General features: G+C 24.6%; 1 protein-coding gene and 1 long non-coding RNA gene across 11 annotated transcripts in view; one reads left to right on the top strand and one right to left on the bottom strand.

Moving 5' to 3' along the window:
- LOC109598001 (uncharacterized) overlaps positions 1-8050 on the bottom strand; it is a 56512-nt gene extending 48462 nt beyond the window's left edge. For 3 of the 9 annotated variants that reach the window (XM_049961367.1, XM_049961369.1, XM_049961370.1), the window contains exon 1: positions 7802-8049. In XM_049961367.1, coding sequence (XP_049817324.1) covers positions 7802-7850 — 49 coding nt within the window. In that variant the 5' untranslated portion in view covers positions 7851-8049. Of the gene's footprint in view, positions 1-7801 lie in introns of all 9 variants that reach the window. The other 6 variants (XM_049961371.1, XM_049961372.1, XM_049961374.1 and 3 more) reach the window with 3 other exon arrangements.
- The window catches only part of LOC126264273 (uncharacterized), a 240268-nt gene that overhangs the window by 196121 nt on the left and 31985 nt on the right, over positions 1-12162 (top strand). The gene's annotated exons all lie outside the window — the stretch shown is intronic.

The following is a 12162-nucleotide window of genomic DNA, read 5'->3' as shown; positions in this document are numbered from 1 at the left end:
TTTATTTATAATATAAAAGGAATTTTCTCATTTTTATATAACCGAAACTTTCTACGCCTGCACTCGTCCATTTCCCCCATTATCCACGCATTTTAGAAAATTACCCAACAGGGGAAAATGTATCAACCTTCGGTAACGCGCAATGCGTCACTAATTCCACGGCTAAATACCAATCTAGAAAGTTCATTTGCGTTAAATTTTTCAAACGGATCGAAATTTTAAATACCCTTGACGGAACGTTTCGGTAATCGCCGCGGAACGTTTTGATTTAACGACGGACCTTGATAATGAAACTGAAACGTCCGCGGCAATAATGGATAACTGTATTACTTAAATCGTTTCACGATGACCGCGTATAACATACCGAATTGTACGAGTTGCGTAAACGAAATGCACTCTCTAAAAAAAAAAAAGAAACAGAGACGAAAAACGGCTTGGCTGTTTTAACCGACAATTATGGCGAATAAAACAATAACAAACAATTAACATGTATGGAATAGCGGTATCTATAGCAAGGTTACACATAATAGAAAAACTTTCCATGTTATAAAATAACTTGTACATGTACCTACAAGTGATTGTGTGTATGTACAAACGTTGCAAAATTCACGATCTATACTTATATAAGTAAGTATAAGTTCGGAGTTATGATATGAAATAAGAGATTTCGTGGGGTACAAAAAGAAAGTCGATTAATAAGTTTATAAATAACGGATTAGCCGCGGGTAATCCGACTGTTAGGTAAGCACCAATGTTAAAGGTCAAACTTGTAGACAGACGATGATGGTCCATCCGAAAACAATTGAAATTTGTCATAATCAACTTTTGATATTTTAATTGTTTCTTATTTTTCCACGGCAAGGCTAACCTATAAAATTTTTTGACTTATTGGCATTTATTAATAGATCCTCGCTCAAGGTTTATTCAAACAATTATTCAAAAAATTTAAATTATTTAGCCGGCAATTAAATATCAGCATGGCATTTGTGTTATTTAGAAAATCAGGTATTACTAACCTATCCCAAATTTTCACTTGAAGATGTTGTGTAATGGTGATTATAAATAAAATACGTATTTTAAAGGGACATGATTTATTAAGGCTTAATCATCGTAATTGGTTTCAAGGTGGTATTTCAACAAAGATTTTATACGGTTTGCAATGCACGCAATGAGTAAGAGTCGAAAGGATGAAGAAAGAAGTTAAGTTAAAAATTGTTTATAATTGTCAGTGAGCAAAATCATTTTTGATTGAAATTTAACCTCCAAGTTAAGAAATATATACAAATTGATAAAATTCTGTTTATAAATGAATAATTATTATATTCGTATCTTTTATTAAAACAATGATATTTTATTAATTATTGTTAAATTTAAATTTTTAGTAAATTTTATTTAAACAAAGGATTTAATAAATGCAAAGACAAATATTTACTTAAATTTATACAAAAAATAGAATTTAGATAATTATTTTATTATTACATAAAAATACAGTAAAATAAACTATTTTTCTTTAAGTTTTTTTGGGTCCTTCGAAAGAAAATTTACTATTTAAAATCGAAAACATTAAAAAATAGTAAATTTTTACTTACACTTTCATAAAAAAATAGAAAAAATTCAAATTTTAATTAAATATTTTATATTTCAATTCAAAAATATTAAAAATATTGCTTCTAGAATAAAAAACTATATAATTAAATTTATAAAAAGTAGACTAATATTAAATTATGATTAAATATTCTTTAATTATATTTAGATTGTTAATTCTTTATAAAAATTGCCATATTTTAAAATTTTAATAATAATAATATACAAATTATTATATTATTATAAAAAAATAGCAATTTCATTTAACTTACATGAATATAGAAAATTAATAGATTTTAATTAATTATTTTACAATTACATAAAAATACAATAAATAAAATTCTTAGATATTTTGAAATTCTTTTTTGAGATAAGTTTTTCCAAAAAAAAAATATGATTTAATTTAAAAAAAAATAGAATAAAATAAAATTTTAATTAAATATTCTTTAATTATATTTATAAGAAAAAAGCCTTCACATGGAAATGTCACATATTTTAAAGTTTTAATTCAGAAAAATTAAAAATATTGCTACAAAAAAAAAAAAAAACAAAAAAATATAAAACAAGAAAAAAATAAAATATTACTATTATAACAAAAAAAAATTTCCTAGAAATTTTCATTAATATTTTAAATTTGATAAATTTATTGAATTAAAGTTTTAATTAAAAAAAAAATAAATAAATATTGCTAGAACAAAAAAAAACTTAGTTTTTTTAGTTAAATTAATATAAAAAATATAAGAATATCAAATTTTAATTGAACATTTTACAATTATTTCCCTTATTTCTAAGTGGTTCACAGGAAAATGTTTTAAATATTAAATAAATAAATAAAAAAAAGCTGGTACAAATATATTTTATAATTATCAATAAAATTAATATCATAGAATATCAATTAATACAAGAATACAAGAAAATTTCCATTTCTTTAAATAAATATATAAATAAACAAATAGTTTATATACAAAATATATTCTTCATGTACATTATATTATATGTTATATATTAATAAGCAAATGTTGCTTAATTTTATGTATATAAATGAAAAGTCTTTTAAAATATAACATTTTTGTTGTTTTTGAACCAATGTGTTTAAATCAATTATATTTATTTACGAAATAATATTAATAAAACAAAATGAATTGTATTAATATGTTAAACATGTTTAGATAAATATATATTTTGGCTAATTATTTATTTACTTAATGAATAATATAAATTATAAACGACTCAAAGGACATAATAAACATTTAACAACAAGTTTTATAATTATTCAAATAATTTGCATTAACATTAAAATTTAAATAAAAAACTATTGGTTTTAAAAGTGCATAAAACAATAGTTTGATTTATTATTTAATAAAAATGAATGGTTCTTTGTACGTCATAAATCTTTAGAAACAATATTAAGTAGTTGGTAGTCTAGCCCCTTCAATAAATTGTTATAAAAGTAATTTTATTACATTAATTATTGTAGCAATAAAATAATGTTTATGACATTTAATGTAATAATAATATAAGTGACTAATAATTGTGAGTTATATTTTTTGTGTAATCTGAAACCAATTAAACCGTGTAAACGTGTTTTGACAATTGCATATTTTAGTTAATTATTTACTTAATTAATGAATGGTATAAATAACAAAAAAAGGACACAATAAACCTTTAACAACAAGTTTTATAATTATTCAAGTAATTTGCATCAACATTAAAATTTAAATAAAACTCTAGGTTTTAAAAGTACATAAAACAATAACTTAATTTAACTTTAAACAAAAATTTAATAACAGTTCCACATCATAAACCTTTCAAAATAAACAATATGGAATTAGTTGGTGGTCTTGCCACCACCGATAAATCAGCCAGCAAAATCGGCAGGTCGTTTTTATAAATAAACAAATCGCAGTGGGAGAAAGGAACAATTAAAGCTGGATCATTTATGGGTTGCACGAACAGGATGTGTGAAATTCATGGAAACGCCGACCAGCAAGCTTACCAGTTATCCTTCGTAAGAATTCGACCAAACCCTGTATTTATAATTAATACAGTTTTTTCTATCTAATCACTCAACGAAACGAAAAACGGTTCGTGACGTGTGTGTGGTTATGCAAAATTTATGTATCGGAAAAGGGTACGTATTCACGACGAAATTTTTCGAACACGGAAACGTGTTCACTTATTTATCGGTCTCAGCAGGTCAGCGTATGACCTATTGGGCAACCGAAAACCGTTCCAACATTTGTGCCAGACCATATTTCAATTTGGCATTAATATTTTTCCTCAATTATATAAGCGACGTACACGATTGTTGTTACAGTTTTTTTTTTGTGCCGTTTATTATTTTATACGCTTTTCAAATGGGAAATTTTCTCTCTACGTGCGTCCAGGTCCGTGCATTATAAAGCATTAACCTCGATTTGAAGTAAAATTTCAGCGTGATTATCGTTTTTTAGTCGCCACTTTATATTCCCCTCACGGGTCGCACAATTGTCTTATTATAAATATTTAATTAGACAGAAATAGACAGTTTTTTCCGCGAAAATCTCGACGCAAGACCGAAACGCAGACGGAAAATGGCCAACTTTCTATCGGAACATGAGTCAATACACAACCCTTTTATAATTGTGTCGTTTGGCAATAATTACCAACTGGTTGGCGTAGATGTGTTACAAAACGTGGTGAAACTAGATGATACACTGTTGATTTATTGTTAATAATATTAATTACAGGTTCACGAACAATTAATGTAAACAGTTTTCTAAATGTTTGTTGTTGCAGAACTGGTCTATTGTTTAGGACAGAATCAGACGAAAGTGGAACATATTATTTAGGATAACGATGACTTAATAAAAGCGTTGAATAATCAATTAAGTCTAATTTACTTTAATTGTGGAGCACAGATTTGCTGTGGACAATCACCATAAATAATTAATTAGATGCATCAAAATTGTGTAATTCACCATAAATAGTTGTTGTTGCAAGCTCACCTCAGTTAACAATTTTTTTTTTGTTTCCACATTATTAATAAAATATTAATAACATCGCCGAAATAATGTTTGAGGTGTTTGTCAATGTGTGTACGATAAAAGTTGGCGACCATGAGATTTTTTGACGCAGTCCGTGACATTTAAAAAAAAAAAAATAAATAAAGTCTCCTTTAAGTACGCCCTGCACAACTATGTGCATAGGTACTTCCTCTATTCGATTTGTGCACGGCCTTGTTACCGTTACGAATTTCGCCTTTGAAAATGTTGACCAATTACGTTCGGAAAGTTAATTTGCATTCCACGAAATTAAGATAAACAATCTGCCGCTGATATTACGCCCAAGGCAATTTATAATGCGTTATCTCCTATTGTTTCGTGTTAATTAAATATAAATGCCTGTCTTAATTCTTCACAAAAAAAATTAAGGTTAATGCTTCAGTTTGCCGCGAATTAGACTTAATTAAACAAAGACTTGTCGCAATGTGCTTTTTGTTTTCCTAACGAGAAAATCGATGAAGTTGCAGTAAAATGCGGTACGATTCTTTTTTGTGCTGTACCTAGAAACCCAATTTTTTGAACAGAAATAATCGGCCTTAAATGGAGAGAATGGAAAAGAAAACGCCTACAAAACTGTGCGATCTTTGTTGTTCTTGAAGGATAATAGTGGATAAAAGGGGATTTTTGTGTTACTGCTTTTGTTGTGTTTTAGTGTAGCAAATTTTACTTTCTACTGTGTTTATCTCGTTAATTATGTTTACATTTCGTTACACAAACAAAAGTAATTATAGATTTCAGATTTGAATGGCTAAAAATGTCTGTATACTGTTAATAATTAATCATTATTAAACAGTCAGTAATTTAGTAAATTGAAAAGTGTATTTATCAGATTTTGTATACATGTGTAGAAATAAAAAAATATATTACTAAACCCTATAATTTTCATTATTTTTTTAAGATGAACTACAATTATTTTAAAAACATATTTTGTAAGATTAAAACTTTGATTTGATTTTGGCATTTTTCAAAAGCCCTAAATCTAATAATTTAATTTTAAATTTCTTTCAAAAATAGTATTTTTTACTATATTTTTATCTTGCTAAATAAATAGTCACTTATACAACTTTTGTTTAAGGTGAAGAATAAAAATAAAAAAAAAATTAATTAAGGTGAAATGTAAAAATAAGAATAAAATAAACTAAATCTGTAAAATCTTTATTGATTTACAATTTGTGGAACTAGTTTTTTTTTTTTTGAAAATAGTAGTTTGTGAGATTAAAACTTTGATTTGACTTTAAATTTTTTAAATGCTCCATTACTGAATATTTAAAAAATTAAACTTAAACTTCTTTCAAAAATAGTATTTTTTAACATATTTTTAACTTTTTATAAATAAATATTTACTTATATATAATAACAAAATTATTTTAATAAAGATGAAGTATAAGAAAAAAAGTAAACTAAATCTCTAAAACCTTAATTGATTTACAATTTATAGAACTAATTATAAAATTCTTTTGAAAATAGTATTTTGTGGGATTAAAACTTTGATTTGACTTTGGTGTTTTTCAAAAGCCCCATTGCTAAAAGGCTAAAAATTTAATTTTAAATTTCTTTCAAAAATAATATTTTTTAACATACTTTTATATTTTGTAAATAAATATTCACTTATATACAATAACAAAAGAACTTTAATTAAGATGAATTATAAAAATTAAAAAAAAAAACAAACTAAATCTCTTAAATCTTTATTGATATTGATTTACAATTTGTAGAACTTCTTTTGAAAATAATATTTTGCGAGATTAAAACTTTGATTTGTCTTTGGAATTTTTTAAATTTCCCATTACTGAATGTCTAAGAATTTAATTTTAAATTTCTTTTAAAAATATTATTTTTTTAACATATTTGTACAATTTTATAAGTATCCACTTATATCGTATACACCTACAAAAGTAAACTAAATCTCTAAAATCTTTGATTTATAATCTGTAAAACGTGTTTTAAAATTCTTTTGAAAATAGAATATTGTGGCATTAAAACTTTGATTTGACTTTAGCATTTTTCAAAATCTCCATTACTGTATCTTTAAGAATTTAATTTTAAATTTCTTTCAAAAATACTATTTTTAATAACAAAAAAACAAAAGAATTAAGATGAGAACAAAATTAATTAATACTAATATACAATTTTTATTGATTAATAATTTGAAGAACTGGTTATAAAATTTTTTGAAAATATTATTTTATGACATTAAAACTTTGATTTAACTAACTTAACTTTAAAGCTCAATGATTGAATCACTAAGAATTTAATATTAAATTTGCTTCGTAAATAGTATTTTTCAATACTTTATTTTTATTGACAAAAAAATATTTTTTTAGTAGTAGAAATTCATTGAGACTCGAATTATTTAATATTTAAATTTAATTCAAAAAATACGTTTAAGCTAAAAGTTTCCTAAAGGTTTTATCTATTTTATGAAGGCAAAATTATAAAGTAAAATTTATTTAAATATTAAATATTAAAAATGACACAGAAATATCAAGTATTAAAAATTTATGTGGGTACGGCTATTAAGATTCAATTTCAACAGCAAAGTAATTTGTTACATGCATCTGTGATATTTAGCATATTCCAATTAATTTCTTTAGGGTAAATCGTTGATTAGTCCCATTGTTTTGCATTATATAATCTTATTTACCATTATGTGTACCCTAGAATTACCCTGGTAATAAGTTTAACGCTAGAAAGCAAGGCCAGTTGTGCCACACGAAGAAAGAATTCTACGAGCGAAGTAATATGTCAAGGATATCAGTAAACAATTAGTTATGAATGGGGGAGGCATAATTGGAGCACATTTTTTGACCCCCCAAACTTGGCCAAGTCTAATAATTGTTGTTTTTCCAACGTCGCCACCGATTAGCATGGCCGCATCTAATTAATGTTATTCAGAACAATTAATCCATTGTGAGGCAACTGCACTTCCAGCGAATTTCAGATTTAACCATTACCCCAGAGAATTTCGTTGATGCAACGCTCTCGGATTATTATAATCAAGTGCTGGGAGTTTCGACACGGAGACTTCGACGTCCGAATAAGAAACGAACCCCGTCAAGAATTCAACAATTAATTCAACACATGTTGAGATGCATGTGTGCTACACCCTTTAAATGTACTCATACATCATGTACAAAAGGGGTGGATTTTATTATTGGAAAAGGGGTACTCACCGAAAGTTATCAGCGCAAGCACACAAACGGCCAAATTGGACAGGATCATTTTCAACACAAATTATATTGTAAGAGAGTTATACAAGGCACTTTAATCCAGACACAGATTGTCACACGTAGGAGCTAGATACACTTCCCCATGTACGATTTGGAACGCAAAATTCTCCCCGAATGTGACAGAGTAAGACGTAGCGCGCGTAAGATTACCCGCAGCACGTACTTGAACTGACTGGGTCTTGTGTACGAATAAAACGTTGTTCTTAAGTGAAATGCTCCAGTGGGGACTCTAAGAGAAAACTGAAGTCCCCACTATTTTGTTGTGTTTTCCCTTCGCCGCATAAACGGTTGCGACCACGTTACCACGGAGCATTCACTTCACCCAAAAATACGACGAGACCTTGCCGTGCGCCCCCCCGAAAAAAAAAAACGCGAAGGAAAAAATGTTTTGCAAGGGAAACTGACCGGCACGTGAGCCACATACTTTGGACAGTTGCAACGGAACGACTTCCACTCGGTTATTTATCCTTGGTTTTTTTGTTTCTAACGCCTAATGCAATTTTAAATGCTTCATACTTTTTAAAATTATAGATAATTGTTATTATTTAATTTACTTTTTTTCTTTCATTATGAAATTGAAAACAATTGTTTCAAATTATTTGTCGCAATATGCACTTATTTTTTTTCAAAATTTTCGGTTAAACATTTTTCTAATATTTAAATTATTTCTTCATTTTTTATAAAAATATAGATAATTTTAATTTTCAATATTATTATCTGTTTATTTTATGTTTATGATTTTTTTATTATTTTTATATTACATAAGATTATTTTTACTTAAACAATTTTTTAATATATTAATATTTAAAATTTGTTATTACTTGTTTATTTTGTGAAAATTAATTTATTTTTTTAATAAATGCTCATTTCCTACATATTTTCGAATTTTTTTTATTTAAATATTAATAGTAATATTAAAAAATATATATTTAAAATAATAATAAAATTCTCATTTTTTTTTTTTTTTAAATTATACAACATATATTTTATTTTTTATTTATTTTTATATTTTCAAAATTTTTGGTTAAATCATGGTTTTCCACGAATAATTTTTGATATATTTTGTTTAAATAAATAAATTTAGATATTAAAAATAGTTATTTTAATTTTTTAATAGTTTTTTTTTTATATTCTAATTGAAAAATAAACTTTTTTATTATTTTTATTAATTACATCCCATTCTCTATAAATTTTAGTAATGTACTTTTTTAACTTTTAGTAATTATAAAATTAAAAAAGTAAAATATAAATAAATATTTAAAAATATTTTCTCATTTTAGTTTTAAGATTGCGATTTTTTGTGTTTTCAAAATGATCGAAAAAACATTTTTTATTGTTTTTCTTTTCAATAAATTTCTTTAAATTTTAATAATTATGAAATTAAAAAATATATATTTAAAAATGTTTCTCACAATATATTTTACCATTTTTTTCTAATTTTAATAAATGTTTTTCAAAATTTTAATGTTTTTATTTGAATATTTAAAATATATCCATAAACTACTATTTTCTAATCATTAAATTTATTTAATTAATTATGGAATTGACAGAAGTATTTAAAATATTTAACACATTATATTTTTAAAAATATGACTATTTTTTAATTTTTGTAGTTTCAAAATTTTCAGTAAAACTTTTTGACGTTTTTATTAAATAATATTCAAAAAATTTACTATTTTAATTATAGATACAATTATTACTATTTTTACAATTTCCAATTAATTATATTCTTTCTATAAATTTGTGCAATTTTATCACTTATAAAATATTTTAAAAATATTCTAGGAAAACAATTTTCAATTATTTCCTTCTTAAATAAATTTTATAATATATTTATTTTTATTTTTATTTTAATAAGAAAATGATAATTAAAATGAGAAATATAATATTAAAGCAAATTGTTTAAACAACTTCAGTTTTATTTTTTTACAAGATTTTCGGTGAAACAAATTTTTATAATTTTTCATTAAATAAAATTATTAATATTTTGTTTAGTCTTAATATTTTAATTTACAAACTATTATTTTTAATGAATTTTCTTTATTTTTTAAAGAAATTTTATTCTATAAATTTCAATTTTAATATTAAAATAAAATAACATATATACAATTATAACTTTTTAATTATAGAAATAAAAAAAATAAACAGATTTAAAAATATTTTTTTAAATTTTACCACATGATTTTATTTTTTTTTTATTTTTATAAGATATTCTTAAAAAAATTTTGAAAACTTTCTTTATTGTGTTTTTTTTTATATAAATTTTAAAAAATATAATAAATACATTATACACATACATATATGTGTGTTTTAACCATTTCTTATGAATTATTAGAACTAATTATTTTTCTATAAACTTGAATAGTTGTAATATTAAAAATTATTTAAAATATTTTTTATTTTTAATATACATTTTTATTATTATTTTTGGAAGATATTTTCAACATTTTCAATTAAATATTTATCCTTTTTCATAAAAAACTTTTAAAATCTTTTTTTCATACTGTTAATTTTTATTTAGACGAAAAAACTTCATTTATTCTTTTTTTTTAAATCCACATGTACATTTTGTACAAATTTTATTAAAAGATTATAAATGGTTTTTTAGAATAAATTATACTTTATTTTAGAAAGTTATATTACAATTTCAAAAATATTACTAGAAAAAAAATTTAAATATATAGTCTATAATTTTAATTAAATGTATTTTATAAGTTTTTTAAAAAATATGCTTTTTTATATTGTTATTAACAATGCAATAAATATATATTTTATATTACGAGTGTTTTATTCTAACTAGAAATTATAATTTTTTAAATACTAATGATGATTTTACGATAAAAGTGATGAAAACAAATTTTTAAACATTTATAACTTGTTTTTAATAGTAATAAATTATGGATGTAATCTTTAAATTTTCATTAATTTATAAACAAATTGCATTGTTAGAAATTAAACATGTTTATTCAAAGTAATTTTTTCGTTATAGCAATTATTAATTAAAATAAAATTAATGAGAGACTCATATTTAAATTTAGAGATTGTTTTAGCCAAGATTTCACATATAAAATAAACAATAGCGAATTAAAAAATGAACAGAACCACATTAAATCAAACAAACACTCCAAACTTAATAAAATATCTCAAAGTAAATAAAATTTCGCTTTTAATATTTATGAAGGAAGTGCGGAATTTATTCAATTCTAATAAAAGTGTTAATAACGTTAAATTTGAAAATAAGCACAATCAAATACATAAATCTTAATAAAACAGCCAGTCGTGTCCGTGAACATCGACAATTTTAATTGTTACAAGACTTTTGACAAATCACAATTTCCTGTTTACAATTTAATACATTTATCATGAATAAAATGCCACTGATGTAACTTTTTCTTACGCCCGATACTTAGTAAATTGATTATCTGTGATCGAATGGGTCTTGCCTTCTTTCAATTATTATATCCTTGATATTTGTTGGTAAATGGAAGTAGATTAAATCGTATAATGGGGGACAATAAAAGTCCAGTGGTGTGAAAAATTTTTGACCGGTTTTTAATGTGCCGATTCAGTTTCCATTCACTTGACCAATGATAAAAGTAAAAACAGTTTACGCAAGAATTATCATAATCGGTACATGAATGGATATTGCACATTTGAAATGAAAAAATTCGCCATAAAGAGTATCAATAGTAGTTGATTCATAACCAGACATTTGTTTGGTATTTGTCTATTGTATTCTAATGGTGCTAGTTCCATTGTGAAACATGTCAAGATCAAAATTTTTGCGTTCCCGCAAACGCAAACAGAAGTTGAAGTTTTCACGTGCAGTTGCAACTTTTGGGCGTTACGTTTGGCAAGGTTGAACGAAGAAAGTGCATTTCGTTTCAATTATCTAACGGCACCTAATGGGCTTTTTCGTCCAATCTGACAACGAAACGTTATTGATCAACACACGAAACTCCAGATGCGATTTCGCAATCGGCTGTTGCAACGTCTGCGGCCTCGATGGGATGTACTTTACTGCATTATTTTCAAGATTCACGTACAAAAAAAGAAACAACCGATAAATTCAGATAAAGAATCGCAATATCCGTTTTTAGAAAGATCTGGTTAAGAAACGGAACTGCTCACGGTCAAACAACCTTGAAAATTAACAGTACATGTGTACATTGTCTTAGTCGCTAACACATACCATACACCATACGTATATCAGTGCAACCATATTTCACCGGAAATTTTGTGTATACTGGTTTTGACGCTGGACCAAAACCACTTTTTCAACCAGTTTTTCGGTTTGCTTGCTC

This window comes from Aethina tumida, chromosome 1, assembly GCF_024364675.1.
Source record: "Aethina tumida isolate Nest 87 chromosome 1, icAetTumi1.1, whole genome shotgun sequence".
Lineage (NCBI taxonomy): Eukaryota > Metazoa > Arthropoda > Insecta > Coleoptera > Nitidulidae > Aethina > Aethina tumida.
Note: the sequence above shows the minus strand (reverse complement) of the source record. Positions and strands in the feature narration are given on the sequence as shown.